The sequence below is a fragment of the Ooceraea biroi genome, chromosome 4 (genome assembly GCF_003672135.1).
Source record: "Ooceraea biroi isolate clonal line C1 chromosome 4, Obir_v5.4, whole genome shotgun sequence".
NCBI lineage: Eukaryota > Metazoa > Arthropoda > Insecta > Hymenoptera > Formicidae > Ooceraea > Ooceraea biroi.
The window spans coordinates 12,043,634-12,060,172 of record NC_039509.1 but is presented as its reverse complement, the minus strand read 5'-3'; the positions used below and the strand labels follow the sequence as shown (position 1 = coordinate 12,060,172).

At 39.2% G+C, this 16,539-nt stretch overlaps 1 protein-coding gene across 5 annotated transcripts in view; it reads left to right on the top strand.

Moving 5' to 3' along the window:
* LOC105278795 (calcium-transporting ATPase sarcoplasmic/endoplasmic reticulum type) overlaps positions 1-16,539 on the top strand; it is a 46,149-nt gene that overhangs the window by 15,677 nt on the left and 13,933 nt on the right. For all 5 annotated transcript variants that reach the window (XM_020031372.2, XM_020031375.2, XM_011338152.3 and 2 more), the window contains exons 3-8: positions 6,518-6,535; positions 12,711-12,793; positions 13,651-14,037; positions 14,364-14,851; positions 14,990-15,995; positions 16,256-16,476. In XM_020031372.2, coding sequence (XP_019886931.1) covers positions 6,518-6,535; positions 12,711-12,793; positions 13,651-14,037; positions 14,364-14,851; positions 14,990-15,995; positions 16,256-16,476 — 2,203 coding nt within the window. The remainder of the gene's footprint in view (positions 1-6,517; positions 6,536-12,710; positions 12,794-13,650; positions 14,038-14,363; positions 14,852-14,989; positions 15,996-16,255; positions 16,477-16,539) is intronic.

The window sequence follows — 16,539 nt, the reverse complement described above, 5'->3', positions numbered from 1 at the left end:
GTTTCGTCGACCGTTTGCGACACGCGACGTGCAGTCAGTCTCCAACTTGCCATTTCGTTGTACATTTGACTTTCGGTTCCGCTGGGAAAATATCTTCTACTAATCGTGTCGCACTTGAGATTGGAATATTTCAAGTGCAAGCATATGCGTAGATTTTTAATTCGCGGCACTCAGCTTTCCGTATCAAACAATTGCTCGATCATCGAGCTCTCCCTCTTTCTCTTTCTTATCTTGCTATTCAGGGTCATCGATCTGAATTCACGATTTGCATCACATTTGTATTACATCGTTAACGTACAGAGATACTATAAATGTTGATCGCGAAATTCATAAAAGGCGGAATTACGTAATCGCGAGCTCGGGAGCTAATTTTGGATCGCCTAATGAATCACGCCGCGGCTCTGTACTCGCGCCGCGTAAATAGCCGCGACGAGCAGGCGGCTGCAAAAATCGCTCGGCGCTTAATAAATCGCTTAATAAATGGTGCATGTGTGGTGAAATTGCATTAAGAGTTGACGCTGCTGAGTGAGGTTAATTCATTTTAAGGTCGCTCTTTAAAGTCGCGGCGCGCCGTGATAATTTAGCGCGCTTGGCCGCGTAACCGCACCCGCTCCGATATCGTTCTCCGCGCGATTATCCATTCAATTAATTTATTCGATCGATGTGTCGCTGCCTCCTTTCGCTCGAGTGCGCATTACGCACATTATTATTCCTAAACGCGATATCACCCTGGTATCACTCGTTCGCGATTGCGATTTCTCGCCTCGCGTGACACGCGCTGTTTCACCGCGAGGAAATCTTAGCGGGACTTCCTCGAGTCTACGATTCAATTACGAAGCGTACAGTTAATTAATTAATCTTGGACATTAAAACACTCTGCCAGAGCACCGAAATCTTAAAAATTGTGTCACGAGTGCGCGTTAAAACGATGAATCGCGATGGAAAAAAAATAAAAGTTGCTACGTCACGAAGGCGTTCCGTGGTACGTAACGTTCATTAAAGCAACGCATCTTGATTAAAACGCACTTTTGGAGCGGCACTTAATCTGCTTTACCGTTCTCAGATGATAACGGAAACTTTGAAGCAACGTAAAAGTTGCATATTCCGGTATATTAAAAAAAAACTTTAAGAAACTTAATGTAAAGTTGAAGGTTTAATACAGCCGTGTCGTAAAGTAGATTGAGTATATTTACAACTCGCGTAAAAAGCACATAAGTCGTGCAGTTTCATTTTGTAAAAGTATCAAAGGAGTCGTCGCTAGGTAGGTGTTAACGTAGAACGTTAACGTATTACGTTGCTGCGTCAAACATAAATGCAGGATAAGGACAAACGTGTCTCGGATAACGAGGTTTCGACGAAAACTTTCTGTTAACAAACTCACGTACACCGGCAAAGTTTATCTCGGTGTTGTCGAGCTAAGTAGTGTAGTCGATCGATATTAGAAAACTTCCATTCTTACGTTTCAACAAGGGAAACGCGATGGTCAACAGCTTGGAGAACGTTATTGCCGTGAAATTGCAGGAATGAACGACGGATATTGCTCCAAGATTGGACGATCGATTCGACGCAATCTTGTATTTTATATCTTCTTGAGTGAATCATTAAAACACTTTCACTATCACTTTGTGTTGCATGTAAGCTTGCAGTTTTGATTCCTGACGCCTCATAAAGCCACTCGTGCAAACCAGGAATAACCATTATGCAAAACTGGAAAATTTTTCTTCGGCGCCAGAGGCTTAAGACTACTATTGTAGCCCATTTGCATGATACTGTACGCAAATCATTTCAAATATATCCTAATTTTCATGCGCATACGATACAATGCTGATTCCGTGAAAAGATTACACGCACCGCATTTCAGATAATGACATTACGACTAGAAGCTCGCATTTAATTTCGTGCGACACGTAACAAGCGTTACGAGGACATTAACCATTTTGCACTCGTGCAGTTTCTGTTCGCACAATGTGAGTAGGATAAAGCCTTACTCACGGGGCGAATTTTTAGCGAAACGATGAGAGATATCTGAGTGAAAAGCGATCGAGATTTTTTCGTGCGGTACAAGTGGCCGAGTCGAGTGTGCTCAAACACAATGTCACTTTATCTTGTATGCACTCGAGTAATAATGTAGCACACAAATAAATGCTCGTGTGCTGCTCGTTAACATACGCAACGTTGACGTTCCATCTATCACAATCGCAATTGCAGATTAGTCTTGCAAATGACTTTACGCGAGAAACTGCATCGCCTGTATCGTCATGCACACCGAAATTTATCTTCCATCACTATGTTTGACTTTCATTTGTCAACCGTATTGTCCCAGATGTAGTAAGCTCCGAGTGTCAAGTTGTCATAATGATGACAGATGAAATGAGAGGAGGAAGAGGTTCTTACGGCGCTAGCCTATTATTTATTTAACAAGACGCGAAACACTCGCAGGTCGATCATTTTGCTGTATTTCTTCGTTTTTCACTTATATGTTTCTACCGGTTGGCACACTTTTCTGCACATTTTCTTGAGTTGTGGCGATATTACGTTTGAATAATATATAGCAGAGGACTATGTGTTTCTTTCCGTACTTGTTCATGAGTTACTTTGTCACGAGTGCTTTGAGCAAAACGATCGGAATCACGTATGTATTAATGTTAGATCAATGTAAGATCAACAACTGATCAACTCATTATAGTGTTTATTTATTTAATATTACAGTATTTTATGAAAAATATAGTATCGTAATAATATATGTGTAATTTGGCGAGATACATGTATTCCTCTTTATAAAAAAGGACTTTAAATAGAATAAGTCCAGGTTAGATGGCTATAGTCGTTTTTATTGCCGAAAACATATACTACTTTTCAATTAAAAACTCTTTAAAAAAATAGGCTAGCATTATTTTAATGTTTTCTTATACGAAACATTGCTTTTAGAACAAAAAAATTTGTTTAGAAATGCAAGAGCTTTGGCCATCTTTCCCATATGCTTGGAAGAGCTAATCATAGAGTACGCAGTTAGTTAGCAGTCTTAAAATTAACGTAAAAATAAACAAGAGAGAGAGAGAAGAAATGATTCTAGATTAACATTAAAATCTTGATTTCTGTCAGTTCAATCCAAATATTTCTGATGCGGAAATAGTAATATATGAACAAATTTTCAGCAGGCAGTAAAATTTAAAATATATTTATATATAGTGGAGATATTTTCATAATTATATTTTTCCGCGAAACGTTAAACCTCCTATTGCAAATACAACTAAAACTCACCACCACAGACTGAATGATATCACAGCTGTGCGGCTATAACGAAATTAGAACGATTGGTTATTTCTTTCGTATGACTATCTGTTCCGGAATGTTACCCTATATAATTGATGTATCAGCTTTTCAGCGATAGTGAAATATAATATTTTGCGTTGCACTGAATATTTAACACATGTGCGACAACATGTAATTTACAATTATAATGCAGACATTGATAAATTAGTCACGCGTAATTCAATATACACGTGACATTTCGCGACTGCACCAGTCGGACGTGTGCTCGCCATTCAGTCACGCTGAGATTGCCGAAAGTCCTCAAGTTCGTCTCCTCTCGGAAACCGGAACTTGCAATTCGCCGTCTCGCGACATTAAGCTCGCGGGCTAAAGTTAGCACGTGCAGCACACACGAGCAGCGTGTGCTGCCCGTTGAATGAGCACGACGATGATGATGACAACGACGACGGCGATGGTTCTGTTTGTCGCACGTACCCATCTATCGGCTTTGTGCGGCCGTTCACTGTCGCGTGATAAATTCGTAGCCGTGATGCTCTCTCGCACAGCGGGAAAACTCTCGGCGGCTTTTACCGCACTTTTTCCCGCCTCGCGTCCTCGATCGTGCCCCGCGTTCGCTTCCGTCCGGCACGGTGTCGCCTGCCACCTTCACCAACAATCCCCGTGTTCCCCCATGCACTGTGCGTGGAAGAACGCGATCGATGCCCACTTCACCACCAGGGGAGGATACTTGGAGGGCTTCAGGGCTATATAGTGCATATCGATATCTTCCTCTCGATATTGAATATTCGTTACATCACTTTCGTCACCTTTGATCTCGGATAGGCGTGAAAGGTGATGTTTCTGCGGAAATTTCGATGCTTCTCTACCGGTGCTTCTTTACCGCAATATCGATACTGGTTTGCATCGTTGAAACGTTTTGTTATTGAAGAACGACACGGCTACTTGTCGCAGATGATTGGGGGAAATGATCTTGAAACTGATAAGGATGTCACGTACGTACACAGGGGTGTCGATCCCCTTTTTTCCAGCGATATCGAGGATATCGTTGACGTTGTTTCCCCGATATTGACGTAAATCTCGGGTGCTGGATACCGTGCCTCGCGACACCATTGTGCTTTCAGCTCACACAGCTCACCTGCGTGCGAATTAGCGAGTTTGCTGCGTCGAATCGACACGAAATTGAAGCTATTACGCGCGCACACGCGCGATAAACGCTTTCACGCCTGCCATTGTGCGACTTTGAGAATTACCTGCGGCCTTTCAGGGTCCGGCGTTGATGCGGGTTTCACAGGAAACGACGTGTCTGCCGTTGAACACGTCGATCGCGCGACGACTATTCAACAGGAAATCTATGCGGATCCAGCACGCACGAATCAATGACTCCCACGTGTCTCTTCGTTTTTCCTCACGTGTCAGTCCACGCGAGTGAGTAGGCCATCGTGACGTCGATAGTTGCCTTCCCATTCTGAACGTTATTTTCCTTACATCCGTCCTCGATCTCGCAGAATATTAATCATTTATTCTTTTACGAGAGCTGCATTAAAATTTCAATTTCAGGCTAATTGCTGAGATATTTGAGGAATAAGGAGTATAGAATGAAAATAATGGCCAATAAAATTTTTAAATAAATGTCTAAATCGAGATATTAATTGATCACTTTTTTAAGAGAGTCGTATTAATTTAAATTATTAATCGTATTAAATTAAAATTTTAATTTGAAACTAACTAGTGAGATGCTTGAAAAATAAGAAGCGACATGGAACAAAAAATAGCATTGAGTGAAATTTTTGAAAAAAAATAATTTAATGATTTCTAGATGGGTAAAAATTCGGAGCTGATAAGAGCTGATATGTGGTATATATCCTTCATGCGATTGATGACACTAGGCGATAGTGTTCTCAGTCAGTTTTCTCAGCCAGCGGAATGCTTATCTTACGAATGGAGCTGAGTTTTCGCGTTACGTAAATATTTATGCGCCGATCCTATTAGAACTCACGGAACTCACGCAAGCATATACGTACACCAAATTTCGAGGCGTTAATGAACGCTCGAGAGTGTAATCGACCTAGTAGTTTAAACTGGATCGGGGATTCTCTCGTGGAGGATAAAAATGTCTTTCGGTTGTTCATAATGACGTTCCATTTCAGCATTTAACATCGAGACACACGATATCGCGTGAAAAATCGTGTCGCTGCAGAATAATGTAAAAACTCTTTTGTAACGTTACATCCTGCGTTACATCGTGATGCAGAGACGGACGAAATTTCCCGTTTTTCAGAGTGCGATATATACGCTGAAAAATATGCGTAATCGATCAGAGAATTCGATGTAATTAATATGTTAATTTATGATCTGACAGTTAATTTACGATTTTAGTTAATTTTATGAAATACCTCGCGTGCGATATATTAATTACATAAGGTGTTTACGTATCAACTGACATTTGGGAAAACCATTTTAACACGTTTAAAATTATTAAGCGAAATTGAAAAATAACGGATGATATTCTGTAAAACTTCGAGTTATCACGCATTTTACGACGACCCACTGTACCGTCTATCATAAATCTTTTGGAAGATTTAACGCTTCATGGACTGTCACTTGCACGTTCCGCCCAACCGGAGTACACCCATTTCGCGCGTCAAATTCGTTTTCGCGGTTTCCTCCAATTTACCTGCGTCATGGAAATTATGGGATTCTAGATTCTCGGCACTCCTGTATAATTTGAAGTAGGACAGCTTAAAGCGGATCCTCCGCTTAAAGCACTTGCATTAGACATGTAAATAATTTCTTCGCACACTCTACATAAATTAAGTATATAACACTACTTATCTTTAATAATAGACTCACTTATCGCCTTAGCTTGTAACAATTTTAAACAACGCTATGAAAAGGTATTTTCTAAATTACTCGTACGTGTAATAATTATTACATGGAAAACAAGGCAGTAAAAATAAATTTGCTAAACTAAAACAATTCTTAGCTGTATTAATTTATTCGTTAATACAACTAGGCATTTTTCTAATTTAGTAATTCTATTCTGCTGTCTTTTCATTCATAGAAATTATCTTAAAGATCTATTTTTTAAAATGTCCATTTAAATATCCTGTGAAATAAAATCTGATGACGAGTCATAGATGAACAGCACGCCGATTTAATTTTCTGCGAATGTCTATTTTTATAATTTAATATTCGATAGATGCATTTGAAATATTCTAACGTTCTTTTTTCTCTTTTGTTACAGAATTGCCAGCTGAGGAGGGTAAGTACCGGTATCCATCTTCATTACGAGACACATAGGAAAAACAGGTAATGTCTTGCGACAAATTGGCATACAAGGTGAACTAGAAAATGGAAATGCTCTTATACTTGCAAGTCGATTTGCGCAAAATTGTTGAGCCTGTATGGAGGATCTACGAGTTCTCGAAACTCTCCTGGATGAACATGTCGATCTCCTACGGAGGAATGAGAAGATCTAAGCGCCATGCAAACGCGTCCGTTATCGAAGTAGGCCAGACCGGTTGTTCCCGGAGCTTGGAGAATTAGCGTTGCACGCGCTTACATTGCATGCAATCGTGGGCACTCGTATGTGAATACACATGTGAATGCGAGATGTGTCAATGCTCTGATCTGCTGCTCGAGAATGGCAAGAACCAGAATCGTCCTTGCGACTTCGAGTGTCTCTGGCAACAAAATCCTTTAGGTTCCATAGAGTAGTTAGGCGCCGTAATGTTAATCAATTACAGAATGAAAATTAACGGAGAATTTAGAAAGAACGCAGTTTCCTTTTTAAGGAAATATTTTATATTGAATTATAATGTTTATTATAGATCTCTTGAATCTGTATCTTTTAATCTTACATATATTAGCTTTTTTAGTAGATGTTTCAATTTTTTCTATATAATCGAATGATCTCTTTCCTGATTGAAAATTCGTAAATTAATGATACAATTGATGTAACATCAGCAACATTTCATATAAGCTTTAATGATTTCATCGTTTAATCAATTTATAAAAAGAGGCATTGATACATTTATTCTAAATTTTTCAATAAGGTATAATATAGCGTAATGACATGCATGATGACAGCGGGGTGAAAATAGCAGCACATTTTCCGTATTACGATATTCACGATAAGGCTCTAGAATCAAACTACCCGGGCCACTTGCCCCATTTGCCCGTATCAGAGGCCAACTGCATAGCGCCGTACGTCGCCTTCGACTCGACCGTAATTGCATCGGCATTGCACTCGGTGCACTCGACCCGCGCGGAGGCTCGCGCTATCTTCCCGTCGACCTTCGACGATGGATCGACCCGCCGTAGTTGCGGCTCTCGCTGTTCGCTCGGCGTTATTATTGCCCGTGATGCGGAGCTACCGTGTAGTTGGAATGAAAGGAAAAAAAAGAAGACGGGATGACGAGTAGTCTCTCGCGACACGAATTTCCCGAGTGCTTTCCGGATGTTTCCCGGAAAGAAGCCAGACGTAAACCGAATGTCTAGTCACCAGCGTTTGATCTGCCTCAAAGCGATAAATCCCTCGGATCCGAAATCAATCTGATATTATGTGAATTTGTTGATTCATGTACGGTTCTCTCTTTACAAAGATATATCAGCAATATATTATTATACTTAAAAATCGATTTTTTTGTGAATTAATTTTTGTCAAAGAGAGTACGTGAAATAAAATGTGCTACGTTATTCGACATACAATGCGTGAAGCCATATATCAGAAAGGTCTTATACACATAGTCAAGTAGTAAAGCTGCCTCGCTTTTATCTGTATATTCTGAAAGAGCGAGCTGTTATAGTACCAGTTTATTCTCTGATGTATCTTTGTCTGCACAGCTGCGACTTCTTCATTTTTCCATTTATACAATTCCATTTACAATTTTATACAATTTTAGAATTTATACAATTCTATTTATACGTTCCATTAAGTTATTACTATGATACTATTACTTGCATTTATTATGTGATATCCTAATTATTCCTAATAAGCTTGATTCACACGCGTAATAATATTCAATTCGTAATGATTTAAGTTACTCAATTCCAATTAATTAAATTTGAGAAATAATAAAATTGATTGAATCGGTTAAGAAATTGATCAGCTAATATTGTTAGATCAATTATATATGATAGCTAGCTAATATTGCCAGATTGTTTGAATATAATTTAGTATAATAGCCGTGCTACCGGTTCCGTTTAACAAATAATCGTGCGATCAGATCAGCTTCTACTACATGTTATTAAGGCGCATTTATTATCGCGTAAGACGTAATAATATGTTGACCGACGAATCGATCCTTTCGACAACAAATATTTTTGGCTTTATCAAAGATACATAGGCGATAAGATAGGCAATGGCGTCATTGAATTAATATTGTACGAACGCAATCACTATTCGACTACGCCGAAATCTCTGCCTCTTGATAACGTAGAAATAAAGCCTCCGAGGGACGTATCTTCGCTTTTTTTTTAATTTTTATAACTAAATGTAAAATACAATTTCTCTTTTCGAAACTCGGACGACTAATTTTCTCTCGGCCCTCGAATGAAGGTCGACGCTGCTCTATTCATTTTCGCACTTATCCCCGAACGGATAAGACTATAGATTCCCTCACTTCCTGTAATAACAGTCGGGATTGCATTCGCCCGAGTTAACGATCTCTCTTCATCCCTCGGCACAATTAGCATTATGCAAAACGCTCTCTATTCTCCAGCGAATGACGCTCGACCGTTTTCGGCTGATTAAATATACAGAACGTCCCGCGCGAACGTCGAATCTATCACGAGTCTCATGAGTAACATTGCACGTGTATAGAGAAACAGAAAAACTTGCTTGTATCACAGATACGTCAGTCCTTGTGCCTTGAGCGAGATCGGAAGAAGGCGCAGCTGGTCAGAGACACCGTATCAATCATGTCTCGGCGTTATTTTCACGTTTCATGCAACCCGATGAGATCCAGAGAAACACGTCAGAGGTAGATGAGCGATCAAGGTCGTATTAATGAGATTCCTGTCGTAAATTAATCGCGCGACCGGTTACAGCCGCACAAGTGCCTGTAAACGCCGTCGCTCTGTTCGCGTCGCATATGTGCATTGTGTCTCCGCGTGTATGTACGTATGCTCTATCGGCTGATTGACAACGCCTATTGTTACACGCTGAATCCGGTAATGAAGCATGTTGCCTTATGTACGTGGGGAAATAAGGAGAGGATAAAGAGAGAGATGGAGTGATTGTGTGTGCACGCAAGAGAGAGACCAAGAGAAATGTGTACCGGCCTATACAGTGCAGCGCGTCATACCACGATATTAATTTCCGAAACGCGGTGGAATGCGACATTACGTGCAATTTATTGTAATGAAATATGCACGTTACACGTTTGTCAGTTTACCAAACTTGTTCATTAATGCGAGGGAGATGGTCCTAATGCGCCGTATCAACATCGGATAGAAATTACGTAATATTATCTCTCTCTCTTTCTCTTCTGCATTGTTTCATATGTCATTAATTACTATTAGGATTGCGCAATTTACGAATTGATTAGCTAGGAGAGCATGATTACGTAGCTTTGTGAACTTTTCCAGAGTCGTAATGTTCTGACGTTTAAGCGTATTTAAGCGTTTGCTCTTTCATTACACAATCTCAATTTTATTGATTTTCTTTATAATTGAGTAAAACGTTGTTACGCCATTGTATCAATACGAATATTTGTTTTGCAAGTTGATAATATTATTGCTGACGCAGATGCATAATTCAATCATTTTTACGTTTATCTTTATTCAATCATTGTAAATGAAGTTTCATATAGAACTGTAACTATTTTTATCGATTATCTAATTATCAAGTTTGATTTATAATTTTGTAGAGCTCTGAATTATTGCCTATTATATATTATTTCTTATTAATTGCTATTGACCTGGAAATAAATTATTGAAATTTTCGAATTCTGCATACGCACACTTATTTATGCTTTAATTCGACTTGCTGATTACTTAATTAACTATTTTTGTCGAGATATTTTAAGATATTCAAGATATAATAAAACATTAGGTGCTACAGCAATGAGAAAATTCATTAAACAATTGTTTTATATTTCTTTATCTCGGAGTGTATAAAAATTAGTGTGCTACCGTAATTAAGAACAAGAAAGAACGTAATTTAACTCGGTGCAGCAAGAGAGGTGAGAACAAGAAGAAAGAAGAAGCAAATAAGAAGTGCAGAAAGGAGCGATGCGATTACCGGACAATCGGATTTTTATTCGCTTCGCCTTTCATCGTTGCTGTAAATTACAATTAATGAAATCGTCAACCGTGCAGCAATGACATGACGTCAATCGCGTGCAAGCAAAAGGCGCTAGCTATCAAGGACGCCCAGGGCTCGCCCCCGACTATCATTCTTTCCTCACACGTATACCATTTTCCTTCAATACACTCGCTGACGTTCAGTGTGTCTAAATGAGATCCTATTTGCTTACGAAAATCCTTTCCTCTAATGCCTAGTTAATTATTCGTGTACTCGCGTCATGAAGGGAGACGGAAGGAGAGAGACAGAGAGAGAGAGAGAGAGAGAGAAGGGGGAAACACGTGTTGCCTCGGATTAAAATAGTACGCGTGGACGTGACACGCAAATGTCGCAAACGCAGTTTACCTAGATTTTCAATCGCTCCTTGAAGACTGAACGCGCAAAGATATTGTATAATATGGTAATCGTGTATAATTATCGCATTACAAAAATGATTCTGGAACTGAATACGAGATGCTCGTAACACACTGTTTCTTATACGAAAAAACGTGCTTTGCAAGTTAAATGTATTACGATAAAATCTTTACGAAAAATCTTTATAATAATAATACTGATAGCATCTCGTATAGAATGCGTTTTTCACAATTATCAGAATGACTTTATGATTTTCGTTTAACAAAATAAAGAGACAATGTTTCTCGCGAACATAAAATTATGTCGGTGGAATGTTCGTAAACGGGATTGTTACGTTGCACAGTGGGCTAAACTCGAAAAAAGCTGGCCAAAAGTAATAACTCGAAAACATGACGTTTTAGAAAAAAATGTTTCAAATAAAAGTTATAGGGTTTTAATCAGGTATTAGATAATAATACTAGTATGACCTTGAATAGCGTTGCCAAGGTCACGCAAAGGTCACCTTGAATTTTTTAATGGGAACCTCCAGTTTTCATTAGATATTTTTGTAGCTTAACTCAAGAGCTTTTCAGAACACTATAACAAAGTATTTATCCGTTAAATACTTCGAAGTTATGAAGCTTGAAAGTTACAGTCGCTACCGCGCCGCGTCGTACGTTTCGCGGCATTTAAAAATTTCACGGTGATCTGTACATGATCTTGACAACACTATCAAGGTCATACTGGTATTGCTATGTAATGCTTCCCTTAAAAACCTACAACTTTCATTTCAAACATTTTTTACCAAAACGCCAAATTTTCGAGTTATTACGATATGAAAATTAAAATGAAACATCCTGTATATAACGCAAAGGTGTGCGTTGGTGTGCACAATTCAAACGGAAATACTTAGTTTGAATCCTACACAAGATGATAAAACAAGAATCCCAAACAGCCTTTTACAGCTATTAAAAAAAAATGATATTGAACTTTACTACTTTTTTATGTTTTAAGAAACCAAAAACTTAGATTAACACAAATTGATGAACAAACATTTTTAATGGTTATAACTGTTTGGGAAGAGTTTCAATTCTATTTATAGAGTAAAAAGCAAAATTACTTGCATCCGCATACAAGAATGTAAGCTATAGCCTATACTCATTCATAATTCGTTTTTCGGAACATTAACGCGTTGCCTTCTATTAATTGTTGATTAATAGGAAGGAAATTTTTTTACGAAACTCCATTCACATTTTTGAAAATACTGATATCCATGAATCAAAAAAGGTCGAAATGCACAGATTTCCAAGAGTTGAAAAAATTCGACTTTTGGCCAGCTTTTTTCGATTCTAGCCCACTGTGCGTTGCTGGTAATAATGGCTGGCAAAAACACGCAACAATGTACCATTGTTGATCGCGTTCGATTTCACATTATTGCAGTATAATTAGTAAATGCACTTATGAGCTGTATGGTTGAACGCTAATTATCGATATTTAGGCGACTAAAGTAAAGATTTGTTAATTTTTGTACTTATAATATTGTCTAAAAAGATTAGACATAATTTAATAATATTATATTATAATAATATTATCACTTTGTAATTTCTATGTCAATACCTGATGCCAACTTGTCGCAATATTTCTTTTCAATTATGAAATAAAACAATAAAAATTGTTAGTTTCATACTTGGAAATAATTTTGAACATTAGCTAGAAAAAACTTCAATTGTTGCGCACATTATTCTCTCTATCGATATTATCATAAATTAATATTTAAACTGTTTTTTGCTTATAGGAAAATCCATCTGGCAACTTGTTCTGGAACAGTTCGATGACCTTCTAGTTAAGATTCTTCTATTAGCCGCTATTATTTCTTTTGTAAGTAAATATAAAATGAAATATTATTAAAAAATACAGGTATAATTTTCATAAAATTTAAAATAATTACTATAAAATCTACATTGCTTGACAAAAAAATATTTGAATATTTAGAAATGTGTGAATTTCAAACATTTTGCACAAGAAAAATAAATTGAAAAATAATTAAGTCGACAATAAAATGAGATTTTGAATTATTTCATCAAAATTGTTACTAATTACAATTAAATTTTATATGATATAAAAGTGACATGATCGAATTTACCATGACAATTCTTTATAAAAGCGAGTGTATGATATAAGCGAGAATTTGGAATGCTTTTTTCCTTATCGAATTTTCCGGTGTATGCCGCCTCGCTAAAAGCACTGTAATTATGTTTACGGGGGTTCAAGGGTAAAATGAGGCTAAATATACCTTCCACGAGAAGTGAAAAAATAGCATATTGATTTCAAGTAGCCGTAGTGATCTGATTTTCTCTCAGCGCATAAAAGAAATACATAACATTTACTACGAGATGATTACTTCATCAAATTGTAGAAGTAAAATATATAATCAATCTACCATTATATTAAATTCATTGCCTTACATTAAAAGACTTTAGCAATACAAATATCAGTTAAAATAATTGATCCTCATACAATTTTTCAAGTTTTTAACCAGATCTTTAAAATATATTAATTAAATCTAAAAATTAATTTCCTATCAAGCTTGTAATATAATAATCTATCAAAAAAATGGCAATGTTAAAGTCATCAGGGGAATACAAATATATTTAATATATAATACTAAACTTCTATGTTTTTCTTTTAATTGTGATACTTGAAACCTTACTAAATCACTGTCTATTACACGCCAGGTATTAGCCTTATTTGAAGAACACGAGGATGCGTTCACGGCCTTCGTCGAACCTTTCGTTATTCTACTCATCCTCATCGCCAATGCCGTGGTCGGCGTCTGGCAAGAACGAAATGCCGAATCTGCGATCGAGGCGCTCAAGGAGTACGAACCCGAGATGGGTAAGGTTGTGCGAGGGGACAAGTCCGGTGTCCAGAGGATCCGAGCCAAGGAGATCGTGCCTGGTGACATCGTAGAGGTGTCGGTCGGTGACAAAATTCCTGCTGACATCCGTCTCTCCAAGATCTTCTCGACTACCCTCAGGATTGATCAGTCCATCCTGACCGGCGAATCGGTATCCGTGATCAAACACACTGATCCTGTGCCCGACCCACGCGCTGTCAATCAGGTAAAAGCTGCATAAATACTGTGTCTAAATAAATATTGTGCAATTTCCGCGACTTACTTTATAATCTTTCAAAAGTGTTGAAATATCGCTGAAATTTTATGGAAATTTATCGTTATAAAAGCTCAGAAATTTGAGTGACGTAATCGTCATAATAAAGTATTATCTGGAATATTATTCTGTACTTATAATTTTAAAAAATTTATTTTTATTTAAAGCACTGATATTCTTTTCTTTTTTGTCACAATTATCTGATCTATCAATCTGATTTATCAAATTTGTGAACTCTAACGAATACTTGTTAACAACGATTTTTGCTATTTCTTCAGGATAAGAAAAACATCTTGTTCTCTGGTACCAATGTCGCCGCTGGAAAGGCCCGCGGTATCGTAATTGGAACCGGCTTGAACACGGCCATCGGTAAGATCCGTACAGAGATGTCGGAAACCGAGGAGATCAAGACGCCGTTGCAACAGAAATTGGACGAGTTCGGTGAACAACTGTCGAAGGTCATTTCCGTGATCTGCGTTGCCGTGTGGGCCATCAATATCGGCCACTTCAACGATCCGGCTCACGGTGGATCCTGGATCAAGGGCGCCATTTACTACTTCAAGATTGCCGTCGCTCTTGCCGTAGCTGCTATTCCCGAAGGTTTGCCCGCCGTAATCACGACCTGCTTGGCCCTCGGCACCAGGCGTATGGCCAAGAAGAACGCCATAGTACGATCCTTGCCATCCGTTGAGACTCTGGGTTGCACGTCTGTTATCTGCTCCGACAAAACTGGCACTCTGACGACTAACCAGATGTCCGTTAGCCGGTAAGCTAAACGAGACTGTGTAGATAAACGTTTGTCAAAATCTATAATTAATATAAGTCTAGTTTTCTTTTCCTATTTTCAATTATTTCGTTTCAATACAAAACGACTGGCGCATAATTTTCACTGCAACGTTTACAGAATGTTCATCTTCGACAAGATCGAAGGCATGGAAAGCAGCTTCCACCATTTCGAGATCACCGGATCGACTTACGAGCCCATCGGCGAGATCTTCCTCAGAGGAGAGAGGATCAAGGGACATGATTATGAAACGCTGCAAGAGATCAGCACCATCTGCATGATGTGCAACGATTCGGCGATCGACTTCAACGAGTTCAAGCAAGCGTTCGAGAAGGTCGGCGAGGCCACGGAGACCGCCTTGATCGTCCTCGCCGAGAAGATTAATCCGTACGGCGTCGCGAAGAGCAATCTGGATCGCCGCGCCAGCGCCATTGTCGTCAGGCAAGACATGGAGACCAAGTGGAAGAAGGAGTTCACGCTGGAATTCTCCCGCGATCGCAAGTCTATGTCGTCGTACTGCGTGCCCCTGAAATCGACGAAGCTGGGAACCGGACCGAAGCTGTTCGTCAAGGGTGCGCCGGAAGGTGTACTGGACAGGTGCACGCACTGTCGCGTTGGTAGCCAGAAAGTCCCGCTCACGTCATCCCTGAAGAACCGCATCCTAGAGCTTACCCGGCAGTACGGAACCGGTAGGGACACCCTGCGCTGCCTTGCCCTGGCCACCGCCGATCACCCACTGAAGCCCGACGACATGGATCTGGGCGACTCCACCAAGTTCTACACGTACGAGAAGGACCTGACGTTTATCGGCGTCGTGGGCATGCTTGATCCGCCCCGCAAGGAGGTATTCGACTCGATTGCTAGGTGCCGCGCCGCCGGCATTCGCGTAATCGTCATCACCGGCGACAACAAGGCCACCGCTGAGGCTATTTGCCGACGTATCGGAGTCTTCGGCGAGGAGGAGGACACCACTGGCAAATCGTACTCCGGACGCGAATTCGATGACCTGCCCACGTCGGAACAGAAAGCCGCCTGCGCCAGAGCACGTCTGTTCTCTCGCGTAGAACCGGCTCACAAATCGAAAATTGTGGAGTACTTGCAAAGCATGAATGAAATCTCCGCTATGGTGAGTCTCTCGGAATTATTTTACACAAAATATATTTTTATATTATTTTATTATATTTTATTCCTTATACAATATTTATATATATATATATATATATATATATCTTATCTTCAGTTTATCAAATACACAATATTTTGACGTTCTGTTTCCTATTTTACAATTTGATTTACCTTATTTTTATATTTAATTAAAATACTATATTTGAAAATATAAATCATGGAAAATTCGCAAAGCTACATCGCATTGCTTTATTCTTACAGACTGGTGATGGTGTGAATGATGCTCCCGCCTTGAAAAAGGCCGAAATCGGTATCGCTATGGGCTCGGGCACTGCGGTCGCGAAATCGGCTTCGGAGATGGTGTTGGCAGATGACAATTTCTCCTCCATCGTGGCCGCCGTGGAGGAAGGCCGTGCCATCTACAATAACATGAAACAATTTATCCGTTACCTCATCTCTTCCAACATTGGCGAGGTCGTCAGGTACTTTACGAGATATATCAACGGCGCGAAAGAGATTGCGATCAATTTCACGAATTTATTCGT